General features: G+C 41.8%; 2 protein-coding genes and 1 non-coding gene across 3 annotated transcripts in view; 2 read left to right on the top strand and 1 right to left on the bottom strand.

Annotated features, from left to right (window-relative positions):
* Positions 1 to 8,794, bottom strand: part of DPM1 (dolichyl-phosphate mannosyltransferase subunit 1, catalytic) — a 19,941-nt gene extending 11,147 nt beyond the window's left edge. Inside the window, exons 1-3 of the mRNA XM_007446374.1 lie at positions 8,613 to 8,794; positions 5,578 to 5,677; positions 1,003 to 1,036 (exon numbers count right to left, since the gene is read on the bottom strand). Of these exons, the coding sequence (XP_007446436.1) occupies positions 1,003 to 1,036; positions 5,578 to 5,677; positions 8,613 to 8,773 (295 nt within the window). The 5' untranslated portion in view covers positions 8,774 to 8,794. The remainder of the gene's footprint in view (positions 1 to 1,002; positions 1,037 to 5,577; positions 5,678 to 8,612) is intronic.
* Positions 8,795 to 9,092: 298 nt separating this feature from the next.
* Positions 9,093 to 10,555, top strand: MOCS3 (molybdenum cofactor synthesis 3). The gene has a single exon (XM_007446373.1). The coding sequence runs from the start codon at positions 9,095 to 9,097 to the stop codon at positions 10,460 to 10,462; it is 1,368 nt and encodes a 455-aa protein (XP_007446435.1). The 5' UTR covers positions 9,093 to 9,094; the 3' UTR covers positions 10,463 to 10,555.
* Positions 10,556 to 13,756: 3,201 nt separating this feature from the next.
* TRNAG-UCC (transfer RNA glycine (anticodon UCC)) lies at positions 13,757 to 13,829 on the top strand. The gene has a single exon. It is a non-coding gene; the product is annotated as a tRNA-Gly (tRNA).
* The last annotated feature ends 5,170 nt before the right edge of the window (positions 13,830 to 18,999 follow it).

Raw genomic sequence — 18,999 nt, 5'->3', positions numbered from 1 at the left:
AAAAAAAAAAAAAAAAAAAAAAAAAAAAAAAAAATTTCAATCCCAAAGAACCTTCTGGATTCAGATATTCAGAACATTCGATCATGCCATGAAACTGAGGGTCTTCAGGACAGCAGATACTCAATTTTCAAGAACTGTGCTTCCTCCATGCTCCCCCAATTTTTCAGTAAAATTATACCACTTTTCAACATAAAGCAGCTGTGACCAACAATAGAAATAAAGGCATTCAAGATTTTCATCTCAGAATGACTGATCTCATCTGAGCTTTTCTATAACCCGTTACATTTTAAAGCTGGAAAAGCTTCCTTTTTAAAAAATAAACACCTTTTAAAAACTTGTAACTTCAAGAACTGTTCAAAAGACTTACAGCTAAGGGAGTGTGCTGGTCTAAATGCTTGCCCTTACATCCCTTCTCTGTTCTATATTGCAGGGTACTATATTTGTTTTCTTGTCAACTGGTTTCCAAGCAGCTTTGGGAGGCACAGGAAGAAGGAAGATCTCAAGGAGAAGGGGAAAAGTCCAAGTGTCCTCCCCTTTACTCTGCCTCCCAGCATGGACCAGATTCCATCCATGGCTCCCGCTTCTGCCAAGCATCCCTGACTCCACCATTCTAGCTCCTCTGGGCAGCCCGGGTTCCCGGCTCTAAAAACACCATCTCCTCCATTGTTGCTCCAGCCCAGGAGCAGTAGTGAGCTCCAGCTGCTACTTATCTCCGAGTAGCCCCACTGTTCCATTTGGCTTCTCAGCAATTCCTTCACCTGTGTAACCAGATTCTCTGTATTAAATTCCCTATATTGAAAGAATTACAGTGGTTTCTGTTTTCCTAAGTGGGCTTTGCCTCATACAGGCAATTCAAGTTAAACCATCTGAATATCATTAAGATCATTAAAAACCATCACAGGAGGTGACTGTATTTTGGCCCTGTTCCAAACTGGGGAAATACACACTGGATAATCTTACCAAGGCAAGGAGCAGGCATGAGGGGTGAGAGATTCTACTTACCTAGTCCCAACTTTTGCTCCCGTGGTCTTAGAAGCTGTAAGAATAAGAAATGGCATTTTAACACAAGTAATCGAAAATTTGACTAATAAAAACTCTTTTTTAATAAGTGCTCACTCATTTTAACAGAAATACAGCTGCATTAGACCTTAAAGCAGAATATGCTTAACATATTTTGCCCAAGTAAAAAAAGCATTTAGTAACAAATCATTTAATAGCTTTCAAGGAAAAGTAACATTTTTTCACCCAAACCCCACAGACCAAATCTTAAACTCCACCCCCTGCCACACCCCAGAGCTATCCACCAAAAAAACCATTTTTTAATGTCTATTACTTGATTTATCATTTTAAGCAATATCTATTGATTCCTTCCTAGGAAAACTGAGTATTTAACTCACTTATTCTATACCTTTTTGGAATATTTGATAGCCATGCTTGTTTTCTCAATTCCCTTTGTGATTTTAAATGTTGATACTCCATCCACTTATCTTGACTCTATGCTTGGATGACCTCATCTTATTCTCTATTGGTCCAACGATATGATTTCAGGTTGTATTCCTAAGATTAAATTCTTTCTCCTTACAGTTTGTCAGTTAGTCTTTCTACACTTCTTGCTTCATATATAAACACTGACTTAGTTGTTATTTCCTTTTTTCTCTAAATTTCTGTAAAACTAGAATGTCAAGGTTTTGACGCTAAGTTTCTGAGGTAGAGGGCTCAAGTAGACTAACTACTGAGCATTTCTTATCCTCCCCCCTCCCCTGCCCCCCAGCACTTGCCAGTGGGTAAGCAGGTTGCCTCGGACTGCAATCTCCAAAGTATTTGCAGTTTAATTTAAGCAGGATAGATTTTCTCTCTCTTTTTTTTTAAAACTACACGCAAGCTGCTATAGGTCTAGAGGAGGAACAAAGATGATAAAATACATTCCTACCCCATGAGTTTTTATATAGAGGAGAACTAGACATTCAATCAATCATCTATAATAATTACTATTCACTAAACAAAATCAAACCAGACATGTCAGGTTTTAATTGATTTTGTGCTTGACTGTTACTGACAAAATACTGACCTCATCTGGTATTTGCCCTGAAAAAGCAAATCCTTTAAAGTTCATCTTAGATTTTCTATAACCCTATGTTTTAGCTAAAAAAACTTTTTTTCAAACAAAGGATAATTTTGTTACTTATAATTTTCAGAACGTTCAAAAGTTTATATAAAATACAAACCACGTTACGTAGATAGGGTACCATGGAGCAGTTAAAAGAATGAGGTAATCTGGTGACAAAAGATGTCCAAGGTATAATTAAAGAGTAACAGAAGGCTTCCCTGGTGGCGCAGTGGTTGAGAGTCCGCCTGCCGATGCAGGTAACACGGGTTCATGCCCCAGTCTGGGGAGATCCCACATGCCGCGGAGCGGCTGGGCCCGTGAGCCATGGCCGCTGAGCCTGCGCGTCCGGAGCCTGTGCTCCGCAACGGAAGAGGCCACAAAAAAAAAAAAAAAAAAAAAAAAAAAAAAAAGAGTACCAGAATGACACAGGAAGACGGCATTTATGTTCAAAAACAAAAACACACATATAAAACCACATTACCTGGTTCTACAGATGTAGACACACACACACACATGTGCAGAAAAAGGTCTGGGGTAACATATACCAAAATGTGGACAGGGGTCTCCCCCTGGAGAAGGGACTGGGATGCAGATCAAGAAACGCTCATCAGAGGCCAATTCACTTTTACTGGTAATATTTACATTTGACAAGAATATACTTGGGGGTTCCTGGTGGCCCAGTGGTTAAGAGTCCGCCTGCTGATGCAGGGGACACGGGTTCACGCCCCGGTCCGGGAATATCCCACATGCCGCGGAGCGGCTGGGCCCGTGAGCCATGGCCGCTGAGCCTGTGCGTCCAGAGCCTGTGCTCCGCAACGGGAGAGGCCACAACAGTGAGAGGCCTGCGTACCACAAAAAAAAAAAAAAAAAAAAAAAAACTTGTTTACTTCTTATGTAATAAACAGTTCAAGTTGTTTCATCTCCTGTGCTTTACTTTCAGACCCCTAATTCCACCCCTCTCCTTTTTTTCCCTCATCACATCAGTATGACTGCTTTTTCTTACATGAGGCAGGATGGCTTAGTAGACGACTATGGAACCCCCCTGCTAATTTGCTGTGTGACCCCGGGGCAGCAATGGGCACACAGAGCTCACCTCACTCAGCTGTCATCAGAAGCAGCTGTGAATTCACAGGAAGTGCGTGTTAAGGGTACAGGGCACATACCCTGAAGAATGCTTACCACAACTGCTTAGAAAATACCATACGACACTATGATTTGTCTGACAAAAAACTTACTTTGTAAAAATCTTTATCATAGAAAATCTTGATGACACTTCAGAAAACTATATCCATTTCCACTAGGATCAACATCATTTGAGTGGATCTGTTCTACCGTACTCTCGAAAACGGGTTGAGAGAAAAAATAAAAATAAATCTGCAGCTAAGAAAAGGCTAATTGTACTCTATTTTGCAATTCTTATCAGTGAGGCTCATATTTTTTTCACTTTTGACCATCTGTAGTTTTTTTTTTTTTTTTTTTTTTTTTTTGCCTCGGCAGGCGGACTCTCAACCCCTGCGCCACCAGGGAAGCCCTGTAGTTCTTGTTTTTATGAACATTTATTTCTGTACATTTGATTAGGATACTGATCTCTTTGTCAGAGATAATATGTTGGTATTTGGGGATGAACCAAATACTTTTAAGTAGTCAAATCTCTCAATCCTATAGTTATGCTTGACATTTTAAAAGTAATGAATGTGTGTTACACTTCATTATCAAAACAATTTTTAAAAATACCAAACTATAAATAATGACAAAATATAGATGAGTCTATCTGATCTCAAGTTGGGGGATGAAACAAGCTATGTACATTAAACTTAATAGAAGCCCTCCAAATCTCATATCTCCCCGCCCTGTCATCATTGTTAACAGTTCAGAATATGTGCCTCCAATTTTGCTATGGTCCCACTCCTGCCATTTATTAATTACCTTGGAAAGTCACTTAACCTCTAGTCTGTTTCCTCACCTCAAGAGTTAAATTTTTTTTCTTTAGCTTTTTTCTAAAATATTCGTTTCAGCCAGTTTTAAAGGCTAACAAAGCATCTGTGAATATTTTATCTGAGGTATTGTAAGGTGGTTCCTAATTTTCCCCCCAACTAAATATATACATGTCACCTAAAAAGCAAGCAAGTGCCCTCCCTGGCATAGCTTGTTATTGGCGCGTGTGCACGTGCACACACGTAATTTTCTAGTTTAAATGACCTAAAAGTGATAAAATAATGAATGAATAGGGAATTTCCCTGGTACCACACAGAAATCATGATAGTAAATGCTATTTTTTCCTCCTTATTTTAAATTTTATTGGATTGATGGGAAAAGTGGAACCCTTTGAAGACCGTGTTTAGAATTTGAGATCAATTCATCAGGCATTCCTTAAGATCAATCAATCACACCTCAAGGCTGAGGTTCTATGACAAAAGTATTCAAAACACTGTTAGGTTGATGTTCCCAGATTAAATGGAAGTGCATAATGAAAGTATTCTATACATTATGTGAATCAGTAGCCCTGGCCCAGAACTTAATAAAAACTGAGGAACTGTTGGCCAAAAATATGAACCTAGCATTATCGGAAGTCATTGCTAGAAGGATGAAAATCTCAGTTTTTATCTCCTCTGTACACTTGTACATCTGGAGACATTCAGAGAGGACTGAGGTTTGCTACTTCTGTGAATTGTTCGTCTGTGAGATGGAAAGAACCTCTAGTACAGGATAGATTTACCATGTATATAAGAGTAACACATTTCTTTTAAACACTTCTCACCAACTAAGATCTCCTCCAACTGCATAGAAATTATTTCGTTATTGGGACTAATCAAGAATATCTGGACCCAGAGCCTATTCTTTTTATTTTTTTAATTTTATGTAAGTATGTATGTATTGACTTATGGCTATGTTGGGTTTTCGTTTCTGTGCGAGGGCTTTCTCTAGTTGCGGCAAGCAGGGGCCACTCTTCATCGTGGTGCACAGGCCTCTCACTATCGCGGCCTCTCTTTTTGCAGAGCACAGGCTCCAGACGCGCAGGCTCAGTAATTGTAGCTCATGGGCCTAGTTGCTCCACGGCATGTGGGATCTTCCCAGACAAGGGCTCGAACCTGTGTCCCCTGCACTGGCAGGCAGATTCTCAACCACTGCGCCACCAGGGATGCCCGAGCCTATTCTTTATGATGCTTAATTACCATTTCTTGAAATGCAAATATCAATAAAGGTTCTCCAAGAGACTTCTTCGTTCCTTTTTATGGCTGAGTAATATTCCATCGTGTGTGTATATATATATATATATATATATATATATATATATATATACACCCCATCTTCTTTATCCATTCCTCTGTTGATTGACATTTAGGTTGCTTCCATGTCCTGGCTATTCCAAGAGACTTCTTTATTCCTATATTGCTTCCTAATTTAAGCACTGTTCATCCATCATCTTTCCCCAATATAAACATAACTGATATGACAGAAAAATGACTTACAATTTTGTCTGACCCATAGATCTTCTCCAACTGTTCAGCAACATCCCTTGTTCCATCTGGGCTTCCATCATCTATGATTATAATTTCATAGTTGAAGCCACTAAAATTATAAAAAAAGTTTTGATTTAAACTACTGCTTGGAGACAGTAGTCTCAAATGAAAAAATGATTTTAAAATCACTAATTCCTCCCCAGTATAAGTGGAAATTTACTGCCATGTTAAGCACCAAGGAAAACTCCAATTACCAAATGAAATAAATGTCAAATATTTACTATGTCACCCCCCAACTATGTACGTTGCTGGAAAATGCTACTATACAGTCCTGAGATGTTAAAATTCTCACAGAAAACATACTCTTTTGTTAAAAAAATTATAGTGATCGTATATATTATATACAATAAGATATCATATAAAATTTTATACCTAGTTGGGAAATGGAATTGTGGAACTTTAATATCGAGTCTTAGTTACATAAAATATTTCAAAAATACATTTAAAGATATCAAGTCAGCTGAGTAGCTCTGGGTGATTATTCTTTTTAATTTAATCCATGAATAAATAAATCTGACTTCATTTCACGCTTAAAAAACCCACTTGAGAATGGTGACAGTCTTTTACATCACTATTTCAAACAGTTATACCCATTATCCCACACTATCAAAAAAAAACCCCAAAACCAAAAGAGCATAGAATGACAAAAGATGTCAGTGCTTCAAAATTAACATCTTTTCGTTGTTCCCATTAACTTCATGTGACCGTTTTTATTCTAAAAACAAGCCAGCACAATACTTGGATGTACCTGTGATCACCATCACATCTCTCCCCACCTCCCTTTAAAGAAAACATTCTTTTTGTTAACTTTATTGGGAAACTTAAGGGGAAAGAAAAGGAGATACAGACAAACCCCGGAACGCAACATTCTGCTTCCTCTGGTCCTGCTTGAAGAAACAAACGCGAGGAAATCAACCAGAAAACACATTCTATTGTTAAAAGCTTAAAAAAAAAAAAGTCGGCCCCAGCAAACTTGGAAGAAAGCAAAACCCATCCTATCTTCTAAGCGTAGATAAGATGACTTCAGTTTCCAACAGTGCATTAAATTTGGCTCGTAAAGCCAAAAAAAGTTAACATGTTGGACTTCCCTGGTGGTCCAATGGTTAGGACTTTGCCTTCCAGTGCAGGGGGTGCAGGTTCCATTCCTGGTCAGGGAGCTAGGATCCCACATGCCTCGTGGCCAAAAAAACCAAAACATGAAACAGAAGCAATATAGTAACACATTCAATAAACACTTTAAAAAAAGTTAAGATGTTAATTCTAGTTGTTGTTCTGAAAGAGATATACTTCATAAACAAATGGAGTCATTCATAAGCAAAATTACTGCCCTCTCCACTTCAAAGCACCCACACCACTGAGGGTGAGGCAGTTAAAGGAATCAAGCTGAGCAAACTTTAGATTACTTGACTGCCATCTGAAAAGAAAATAGTTGTTTCCGTCATTAAACTTCATTTTGATTAAAAGAATATCCACCCAGAAACTACTGAAAGATAAACTGCACTACATAAAAAAATTAAATAATAGAGCAAAAAATACTGTATAATCAGAAGACAAGCTTGCACAAGATCAGCTACATGACAATTGCTCTAATCTGGAAAGAGCTTGAGAAATCAAAATACAACTTAAAGAAAAAAGGGTTAAAAGCTACGGATAAAAAAACTTTGAAAAGCCGTGAATGTGAGGATAGTTATTTCATTCAAAGAATTATAATATAATCAAAACAGCAGTATCTTTCACCAATTAACATTTCCAACAATGGACGTTTAATAAAACTGGCTGGTTGGTGGGGAAACAGGCCCTCTCTGATGAATGTTGGAGAGTCCTAAGCCGGTACAATCTTTTTTGAGAGCAATTTATCATTAACTATCAATCTAAGCACATCTCTGTCGACTCAGCAATTACACCACAAAGACTTTATCCACGGTATACTAGTAAAAGTAAGAATGTGTAAGGAGCACTTCTTATGTGTCAAGTACTTTTCTCAATGCTGTTAAATACGTTGTGAACAAAGTCCCTATTCTCATTTGTAAAGTTAAAGTCAAAAGAGAAAAACAGAAAACCTCTGGAAATAATCCGTGTTCATTGATATGACCCGGCTAGAAATATTACAACACAGACATATGATATTACCCAATTTTCACAATAATTTGCGAAGTTTGTACGTGCTGATACGTTATCTTCAAAGATTTACACATGATCCCATTGGTGCAACCGTAAAACAAGTTACTTCGTACTGATACCACGATTTTCTTAAGTTTAAAAAAAACTGTATAACTCTTTCAAATTCAACTCCAAAATCTCTCGTTTTCTAACAATCACATCAAACATCCACCAGCGAATCTGCCCTTCTGCCCTCTCCAGAAAGGATGTCCAGTCCAGCAGCAGCTCCCTAACCCACAGAGCCCAAACCTCATGCTTACATAAGCCCTCAGCACCCGGGCGGGAGTGAGCGGCCTCACTGAGAGTCCTGGCTCCTGCCGCAGATCCTAACCACCTAGACAGAGGGAGGAGTGAGGTCAGGCTTTCGGCCTCGCAGTAATTAAATGAGTGGCTAGGGACTTCCCTGGCGGTCCGGTGGTTAAGATTCTGAGCTCCCAACGCAGGGGACCTGGGTTCGATCCCTGGTCCGGGAACTAACATCCCACATGCTGCGGGAGCATGCCAAATATAAAATTAAACAATAAAAACAAACAAATAAAAGGGGGGCCAGCCCTTCCAAGAAAAAAGCGGGGTGAGGAGTATAAGGGAGTGTATAATAAAGGAGTGTGTCACAAAACCCAAGGGCAGAGATAAGAACCCGAGACACAGAGAGAACCCGGGAAGTATCCGCCTCCTTCCTCGTAGGGTGGCTTCCTCGCCAAGGCTTCCAGCGGGAGACAGAAGAGAAGCCAGGCAGGGGGCCGCCTCTCGCAGCCAACTGCCGACACCCAGGCCGGGAAAGCCAGCTCATCTCATTCCTCTAGGAGGGCAGCCGGGCGCGCTACCTCTCGGAGAAGCTCTTCACCAGCAGCCACACAACGAGCGGTAGGTTCTCGCGCTCGTTGTAGGTGGGCAAAAGCACCGAATACTTGTCTTGTCGTGGGGTGCGCGGCTCTGGTTCCCGCGAAGACCTAGGAGACAGCCCGCTCGCTTCCCCGGAGGCCATGGCAGAGCTGCGCCAGGCACCGGAAGCGGAATGACGTCAACGCGGCGCGGGAAGAGGACGCGTCGGAACGTACCAAAGCCGGGAGGAGGGGGGTGGTCCGGGTGGCCAGTTCTAGTCCTCCTAAGACTCTCTGCGTAGTTCCATTGGAAACAGTCAGGACTTGTGACTCTTTCAGGTTGAATCTGACGGTTGCTTCAGAAAAATACATATCTGTTTATCACCTTTCCCCAAGCTCCGTAGAGTTGTTTAGTTTATTCCAGTCGCAAGACGAGGGAAAGCCGGAAACGGAAATGCCTTTGACAACCTCCCAAAGAGGCTGCCATGGCGGCCAGGGAGGAGGTCCTCACTTTGCAGGCTGAAGTTGCCCAGCGTGAGGAGGAGCTGAGTTCCCTGAAGCGGAGGCTGGCGGCGGCTCTTCTGGCCGAGCAGGAGTCAGAGCGGTTGGTTTCGGTGTCTCCCCTGCCGCCGAAGGCCGCCCTGTCCCGAGATGAGATTCTGCGTTACAGCCGGCAGCTCGTGCTGCCTGAGCTAGGCGTGCAGGGACAGCTGCGCCTGGTGGCCGCGTCCGTGCTGGTCGTGGGCTGCGGGGGGCTCGGCTGCCCACTGGCGCAGTACCTGGCAGCGGCCGGCGTCGGCCGCCTGGGCCTTGTGGACTACGACGTAGTAGAAGTGAGCAACCTGGCCCGCCAGGTGCTGCACGGCGAGGCACTGGCCGGCCAGGCCAAGGTCTTTTCGGCCGCCGCTACACTGCGCCGTCTCAATTCGGCGGTGGAGTGCGTGCCCTACGCCCAGGCGCTTACGCCAGCCACGGCGCTAGACCTGGTCGGCCGCTATGACGTGGTGGCTGATTGCTCCGACAACGTGCCCACTCGCTACCTGGTTAACGACGCCTGTGTGCTAACCGGCCGGCCCCTCGTGTCGGCCAGCGCCCTGCGCTTCGAGGGCCAACTCACAGTCTACCACTACGGCGGTGGGCCTTGCTATCGCTGCGTGTTTCCGCAACCACCTCCGGCGGAGACGGTGACCAGCTGCGCGGATGGCGGGGTGCTTGGTGTGGTTACCGGGGTCCTGGGCTGCCTGCAGGCGCTGGAAGTGTTGAAGATCGCTGCAGGTCTGGGCCCCTCTTACAGTGGCAGCCTGTTGCTCTTTGATGCCCTCGGAGGTCATTTCCGCTGTATTCGGCTGCGGAGGCGCAGGCCCGACTGTGCAGCTTGCGGGGAGCGGCCCACTGTGACTGATCTGCAGGACTACGAAAGCTTCTGTGGCTCCTCGGCCACCGATAAGTGCCGCTCCCTACAGTTACTGAGCTCGGAGGAGCGAATTTCTGTCGTCGACTATAAGCGACTTCTGGATTCCGGATCACCCCACGTGTTGCTGGACGTCAGGCCTCCAGTAGAGGTGGACCTGTGTCGGTTGCCTCACTCCCTACACATCCCTTTGAAACATTTGGAACGGAGGAATGCGGAGAGCCTGAAACTCTTGGGAGAAGCAATCCGGCAAGGGAAGCAGGGCACACAGGAAGGGGCATCTCTCCCCATTTATGTGATCTGCAAGCTGGGCAATGACTCCCAGAAAGCCGTGAAGATCCTGCAGTCCTGGACAGAGTTAGACTCTTTAACAGTTCGGGATGTTGTGGGAGGCCTTATGGCCTGGGCTGCCAAAATCGATGGAACGTTTCCGCAATACTGAGATGGCCGGTAGAGTCTGACCAGCGAAAGATGTGGGTTGTCATGTTACCTAAAGTATTTTTGTCTTTATGCATGTATTTGCATTTTTTTCAGTAATGTACGGAAGAGCCTGGGATTCTCCAATATCTGCGGATAGGTGGACTTCTTTTTATAAGGAGCTTTTTAATTGTAATTTATTGGGTGATGTAGCAATTAAGAGGTTATAACACTGTACCTCTGAACTGTCTTGTGTTTGCAGCACTTGGATGGTGTGTTGAACAGGTGGATAGAATGTAAGTGACAGGACTTTGTGTTTTGAACTGCAGGGCATTTGCGTGTCCTGCCTTTTTTTTTTTAAATCTCCCAATTAAAAAGCTCTTTAAAGTTGTCCATTTTATTGCTTGGAAAGGTGTAATATACTTACTGAATTGATTACGGATGATATAGTTAAGATAAGTTTATTGTTTACTAAGACATTCTTTGGGCGTCATTTCTAATTCAAATGATGGAACATGCCCTAGAGAAATCAGTGTTTAAAATGTAAATTGTTAAAACATTGTTTACTAAGACATTCTTTGGGTGTTATTTCTAATTCAAATGATGAACATGCCCTAGAGAAATCAGTGTTTAAAATGTAAATTGTTAAACCTTAAAATGAAAATTAGCTGGGAAGTGGTCATTCTATTAAATATTTTCAGTTAATAGCCAAGTAAGATATTTACAGTCTAGCAAGATAGAAACCACTTTTGTAGCATGTCAGTTTCTTTTATAAATTGCTGATTTTTTTCTTAGACTTAACTGCAGGGTCCACCTTATGTGGACACATACAGAAATTTCTAAACTGTATGGTTTGGCTTGCTTTGGAATCTTCAAGTCCCAAGTCCCAGCCTTCTGCCCTCCGCTGTCCAACCTGTTATTTTTATTTTTGTCTTTACTGTATGGCCAGAATGCCAAATACAATATTGAATTAAAGTGAAATAATGAACATTCTTCTCTCCTTTGCAGTTTCAGGTGAAGAACTTTGAATATTTAACCAATATTACTTGTTATTGCTTTACTGTAGATAAATATCTCCTATCAGATTAAATAAATTTCTGTATAGCTCTGCATTTTTATGTGCTTTTTTTCTTCTGTTAATGTTGTGAATTACATTTTTTTTTTATTGTGGCAAAAATAACCCCACATAACATCAAATTCACCCTCCTGACAGTCGCCACATGTACAATATTGTCAACTCCGTGCACATGCTGGGCACCAGATTCTAGAAGCCTCCATCCTGTATGACTGAGACTTTATACCCACTGAACAGCTCCCCACCTCTCCCCTTTAATTTACCTTTTCTATTTTGATTTAATCTATTCCAGTGTTTTATAGCACTATAAAATGTTGGTGTTTTTATGTTTGTGTACTTATTAAATAGCTTTTTCATGAAATGGCAGGTAGTATGCCCAACTTCCAACGTATTATGCAACAAAATTAAAAGCAAAAATTTGGTATGTGAGTATATAGTAGAGGCAAATTGAACGATCCATGATATAACAAAAGGGGGCCTCTATTCTCTAGCTGATTGTTGTGTGGCAGGCCTATAATCATCAGAAATCACAGATGTAAATGTAAAATGTTTGTATCTCTTGAGTACAATTTTTTTTTTTTTTTTGCGGTACGCGGGCCTCTCACTGTTGTGGCCTCTCCCGTCGCGGAGCACAGGCTCCGGACGCGCAGGCTCAGCGGCCATGGCTCACGGGCCCAGCCGCTCCGCGGCATGCGGGATCTTCCCGGACCGGGGCACAAACCCGTGTCCCCTGCATCGGCAGGCGGACTCTCAACCACTGCGCCACCAGGGAAGCCCTCTGAGTACAACTTTTAAAGATTAAAAGCGTTGTGGGCCAGACAAAACCCTCTGCAGGTCAGAATTTCTCACCAGTTTGCAACCTCTGACACAGACTCTTGTTTTATGATAAAAGGATGGTATTGTTTAATGATCAAATTCAAAATTAGACATCACTTTTTGAGTGTGAGACATATTATAGCTCATTTTGGAATAGGCATGCTTAAAGTATGATAGGCCTTTGTTATAAAGACAAAGCAGGTTTCTTATGACTTTCTCCCAAGGAGAGGTGGAAATAAAGGACAGACCTGGAGAGAACAAAGATGGCTGGACTCTGTCACACTTCTTACTCCTGGGAAGTGAGCAAATTCTGATATATATCAGGAAACAATCAGGTGGACAGAGTAGGCACTAGTTCATACTGTAAAGACAGATGTCCTAAAGTTAGGCAGTTTTGCTAGTTCCTGCAAACCTGGTTATCAGTGGGGCAGGCAACAGAAGTTGACCCTGACTGATTGAGAGAAGGGCTTATTAAAGTGATCTGAGGGCTTCCCTGGTGGCGCAGTGGTTAAGAATCCGCCTGCCAATGCAGGGGACATGGGTTTGAGCCCTGGCCCGGGAAGATCCCACATGCCGCAGAGCAACTAAGCCCGTGTGCCACAACTACTGAGCCTGCACTCTAGAGCCCGCGAGCCACAACTACTGAAGCCCACGCGCCTAGAGCCCATGCTCTGCAACGAGAGAAGCCACCGCAATGAGAAGCCCGTGCGCCAAAACGAAGAGTAGCCTCCTCTCACTGCAGTTAGAGAAAGCCCGTGGGCAGCAACAAAGACCCAACATAGCCAAAAATAAATAAAATTTAAAAAATTTTTTAAAAAAAGCTTTAAAGTGATCTGAGGTGCTTTTGAGAATTTGGGGGAAGACTCAAAACTACTTCCAGGAACGATGCCCAAAACCATGCACAGAACTGACCTGAGAACTCTGTGCTGTGCTGTCCCATCTAGTACTAGAGGAAGCTGCCAGCACAGCCTCGCCAAACTCACTTGACTTGGCTCCATGCTCTTCCAGAAAGCCCAACACCTCAGCCACAGCTTAGGGGCCAGAGAGCAGAGTTGCTTTCCACCACTTTTCTGAGTCAGTCTTACGAGGGTGTGTCTGGTAAGTAGAGCCTGGTCACATGCCTTCATCCTAGCTGCAAGAGCCACTGGGAATTTGAGTTCCAACATCTACAGTAGGGCGGCTGAGCTCATAACCTGGGATTTTTCTCAAATTAGGAAAAGATTTTTCAGAAGATTGTTAAGAATGTGACAAGTATCCATTACAGGACCCAGATCTTTTTATTCTTTGAAATTCTCTTTTCTCTTGTAGCTAGCTTTTTACAATCAGATGGGATTTGAACCAGATTAACTTTTTTCCTTTTCATTGAACATCAAGTGTACCAGTTACCATTCTAAGCTCTGGGATAAAGAAAGATGAACAAGAGGGAATTCCCTGGTGGTCCAGTGGTTAGGACTCTGCACTTCCCCTGCTGGGGGCCCAGGTTCAATCCCTGGTCAGGGAACTAACATCCCACAAGCTGGGAGGTGCAGCCAAAAAACAAAACAAAACGAGATTTCCTGTTGCTATGGAGTTTACATTTAAATGGGCAGGGGGAGACAAGTCAACAAGCAGGTTAGTGATAAGTGCTATAAAAGGCATAAAACTATGTGATGTATTGGAGTGGGGAGGGGAAGCTATTTTGGATAGATTCAGAGAAGGGTTGACATGAAACACAAAGCCTGAGTGGTGAGAAGAAGCCAGTTAGGTCTGGGAGAACATCCCATACTGGAAGGAATACAAGTGGGAAGACCCTTGTATAATAAACCTGTAATGTTCGAGACAAATAAACCTGTAATGTTCGAGAAACTTGAAGAGACAGGTCAGGCTGTGAACAGCTGGGGAGAGTAGAACCAGGTGAGGTTTAGGGAGATAAGGAACATACCATGTAGGCTGTAGACCATAATAAGGGTTTTTTATTTTAAGTAAAATAACAACTAACATTTATTGAGCACCTACTGGTGATTTGGAATTTGAACCCAGGTGGTCTGGCTGGAGAGCCTGTGCCCTAAGCAGTATGCTATGCTGACTCTCAGTGAGAACTTTGTAATGATTGTATATGTTTTCATTTTTGAAAAACAATCTATGCCCTGATAATCGCAGAATGGAAAGAGCTTGTATTTCAGATGCAACAGAATTGTACTCTGATGCACTTGGTTTGCAGACCTCTCTCTAGGGAGGGAACCCCAGAGTGAAATCCCTGGGAGCCCTCTGACACACCTAGCCAATAATATCCAGTTAATCAGGAACCACTTTGGTCAGGGAGAGTGAGAAATAAAGTCTCAGCGCAAGGAGTCACAGCTAGTAAATGCAACGGTGGCCAAGGAGGGGGGTCATAAAAGGGCAGTAAGTTGCCTGAGAATGTTCCCATGGGAGATGAGGTGTTTTTGTTTTTGTTTTGTTTGTTTGTTTGTTTTTAAGCTTGTTTATGTTTAATTAGATGCTCCCTCCCACAGAAGCAGAGGGGCCCCTGGGAGCCTGAGGTCAGGTATGTGGCCCAGTTTGCTCTACCCAGGAGATTTCTTTATTTTCATAGGTGTATTTTCTCAGGGTTCCATATGGAACATGAGGTAGACCTGTCCAGGTAAGAGTAAAATCTCATCAGTAGAAATCATGCACCTGCTGAAGATTCAAGATAATTCTGGGGACTTCCTTGGTGGTCCAGTGGTAAAGAATTCGCCTGCAATGCAGGGGGCACGGGTTCGATCCCTGTCAGGGAAGTAAGATCCCACATGCCGTGGGGCAACTAAGCCCGCGTGCCACAACTGCTGAGCTTGAGTGCCCAACTAGAGAGCCTGCGTGCTGCACACTACAGAGCCCATGCACCCTGGAGCCAGTGCGCCACAACTAGAGAAGAGAAAAAACCCACACTCTGCCACTAGAGAGAAGCCCGCGCACTGTGACAAAGAGTCTGTGCACTGCAACGAAGAGCCCGTGCGCCACATGCCTCAACGAAGCTTCCACATGCCGCAACTAAAAGACCTGATGCAGACAGAAATAAATAAAATAAATAAATAATAAATAAATCTTAAAAAAAAAAAGAAATCCTCAAGATAATTCTGGAGTTGGTTGGGAATATTAGGAAGACTACTATGGTGCAGGAGTGGGAAAATATTTTGCAATAAAACAGTAAAAGGGGTTAATTCATACCTTTGATGAAATATAATTTCCAAAGCACTCAGGATGTGGGAGAAAGCTAATCAAATCAGCCCAGAATTTGGGTGATAAATAGTATATATACAATTTACTATAATTCACTATGAAGTCCTATATATTGACACTGATTCTGGTTTCTAACCTTTAGTCCAATTATTCAGAATTTAAAAAACAACAAATTGTGACTTATCCAGGTGTTTTGTTCCTGACTATTAATGCCATTTGTTGGACACGTTGCTGAAGAAAAGGAAAGAGAAAAGGCTTATATGTTAAAAGTTCCCCTCTGGGTGGCACCTTGGTTTAAAAGGTGTCAGAGCAGGGTGACATTGATGGAAGATGTGTGGGGCATTATTTTTAATTAACAGTATTTTCCTTACCCAGTGCTTCCAGATGAGGGAGGCCTGAAACCAATTGGAATTTAACAGACCAAAAAGTTCAGGTGAGTTGAAACAGTTGACCCTCAAGTAGAAGAAATCTCCCAGGCAAGCCTTGCTACGTGTAAGAGCAAAGGAAAGCAGTGCTTTTACAGTCTTGACTTGGTCATCTGCGGTAAGCTCTGAGTTGTCTACCCAACAGCCTTCCCACTCCCACCTCCTTTTTCCTGACAGTGCTGAAAATGTCGGACTCCTTTCCCAGCCTCCCCTGTGGTTTTGGAAGAACTGCACTTCTAAACAATTTATTCCATCAAATACAGTTCAAATCTGTCTACTTCTCACTGTCTCGACTGCTGCCACCCTAATCAATCCATCTCTCCATCAAATGTATCACTTTTTAGGGACACACGCAGCATCAATCGCACTGTGGAGCACCAAGAACCAAGTATCGCTCTTAGGTCTTAAGATAACTAAAGAGGCACCCTGTGTACAGCAGGGACTGCCGGCCTCATAAATGTCCTTTGGGTAAAATCTTGAGACCTGCGAAGGAAAACAGGACTTTTAGATCACGTTTCTCTTAGTGACGTAATGAACAAGACTTATGTACTTTGTACAGAGCTCAAAGGGATTTGCAAACTCAATAACTCCAGGGGCTAGGCAAGTAAAGAAATGAGTAAAGGTGGTCAGCTAGGGACCATGGTGAAATAGAAACACAGGTCCCATTGAAAGCCACTATACGGCTAGCTCACTTTGCCATACAGGAACGTGGTTACAGTGTTGACAAATGTTTCAGTGTTTTAAGAAAATCTGAACATTTGGAGTTTTCCATGAAATCTCCTAATTTTAAAATGTTGAAAACAAAGTTTAAAATTCCAAAACTCTTTCTGCATTGAAATATACGCATAGGAGGCTGAAGAGAGCCTTTAGGCTTAAACAGGAAAAACCAAACCAAACCAAACCAACCAACCAACAAAAAACCCAAAACACATGATCTGCATCTTATTTAACTTGGTGGCCATGGATGTTACTGAGTGGTGGGAGATGCCTAAAGCAGCTTTAACAGTTTGTTAACACCTGTAATTTGTGTTTTTCATTGTTTTTGTATTTATAAGATAATCATCTTAGTTAAAGTTTTGAAGGAAAGTATACTTTTTGCTCATTTTACTGTCAAGTAAGTTAATATGTAAAGTGGTTTGAGTGATATTTTTCAAAGGACTGAAAAATTGGGATTGGGGAGCTGCATGTGCTATCCGTCAATATTGTTTGCTTTTCCTGGTATTCTGGTGAATTGGTGATTGAATGTAATTTTTTAGAAAAACGTACCTGCATAATAGAAAATCAGAGTGAAGATGGAAGAGTATAGGGATGGAAATGAGAGTTTGCACTTGATACTTTGGGAGATTTGCACCTGTAGTGTTTTGGGCTGGATTAGATCCATAAATGAACCTTTATTTAATAACAGCAGGAAAAAGAGTAGTAAATGGATTTTGTTTAAAAAAAAAACTGTTGAAGATGATTCACAATGATTATCTGAAAAGGAGTTTTCATTATCCTCTAAAACATTTACTTCTAATTTAAAGAAGCAATATGCCTTCAAAGCATCAATAGCAAATCAATGTTATGATCATACTCTTTGTTTAAAAACATGCTTAGTTTTTAAAAAGTAATTCATGCTCATGGTAAATTTGAACAGCTCAAAGGTATATATACTAAATGCAATGTGGTATCCTGGATTGAATCCTGGAGCAGAAAAAGGATATCAGTGGAAAAACTGGGGAAATCTGAATAAAGTCTATAGTTTAGCTTAGTTAATTTCTTAGTTTTGGAGAACACCATAATTTGAGAAGATACACACACCCCAATATTCATTGCAGCATTATTTGCAATAGCCAGGACATGGAAGCAACCTAAATGTCCATCAGTAGAGGAATGGATAAAGATGTGGTACATATATTACTCAGCCATAAAAAAGAATGAAATAATGCCATTTGCAGCAACATGGATGGACCTAGAGACTGTCATACTGAGTGAAGTAAGTCACATAGAGAAAGACAAATATATGATATCGCTTATATGGAATCTAAAAACTGGTACAAATGAACTTATTTACAAAACACAAATAGAGTCACAGATGTAACAAACAAACAAAAAAGTTATGTTTACCAGGGGAAAGGGGGCAGGGATAAATTGGGAGACTGGGAATGACATATACACACTACTATATATAAAATAGATAACTAATAAGGACCTACTGTACGGCACAGGGAACTCTACTCAATACTCTGTAATGGCCTATATGGGAAAAGAATCTAAAAAAGAGAGGATATATGTACATGTGTAACTGATTCACTTTGCTGTACAGCAGAAACTAACACAACATTGTAAATCAACTATACTCCAATAAAATTTTTAAAAATAAAAAATAAAATAATTTAAAAAATTATAATTCTCAAAAAAATTGTTTTTAGTTTAGGGGTATATAAGATATTAACATTAGGAGAGACTGGGTGAAGGGTATACAGGAACTCTGTTTACTATCTTTGCACTTTAAAATTATTTAAAAATAAGAAGTTTAAAAGCAAAACAAAAAATAGTGTATTAAGAAAGTGCAAGTCTTCCTTCCCACTACTAACTCCCATCCTTTCAGTTCCTTCCCTAGAGACAATCTCTGTAACCAGCCTTATACATGCATTTTTGTAGATATAGCTCTTTAAAATAAATGATATTTACACTGTTCCTATACTTTGTTTTTTAAAAAGTAATGTGTACTGTCCACTGTTCCAGTTCCCCTCATTTCACATAGATCAGCCTCAATCTTTTACTTATTTATTTATTTGGTTGTGTCGGGTCTTAATTGTGGCCGGTGGGCTCCTTAGTTGCAGCATATGGGGTCCTTAGTTGTGGCAGGCGGCTTCTTTAGTTGTGGCTTGCCAGCTCCTTAGTTGTGGCATGCAAACTCTTAGTTGCGGCATGCATACAGGATCTAGTTCCCTGACCAGGGATTGAACCTGGGCTCGCTGCATTGGGAGCTTGGAGTCTTAACTACTGTGCCACCAGGGAAATCCCCAGCCTCAATCTTTTTTTTTTTTTTTTTTTTTTTTTTTT

Source organism: Lipotes vexillifer, unplaced genomic scaffold (assembly GCF_000442215.2).
Source record: "Lipotes vexillifer unplaced genomic scaffold, Lipotes_vexillifer_v1.1 scaffold251, whole genome shotgun sequence".
NCBI classification, from domain to species: domain Eukaryota; kingdom Metazoa; phylum Chordata; class Mammalia; order Artiodactyla; family Lipotidae; genus Lipotes; species Lipotes vexillifer.
This window is presented reverse-complemented; position numbering and strand designations above follow the sequence as displayed.

Bases quoted from the DNA above. Each gene is read 5' to 3' on its own strand.
- MOCS3 (XM_007446373.1), top strand. From the start codon at position 9,095: ATGGCGGCCAGGGAGGAGGTCCTCACTTTGCAGGCTGAAGTTGCCCAG.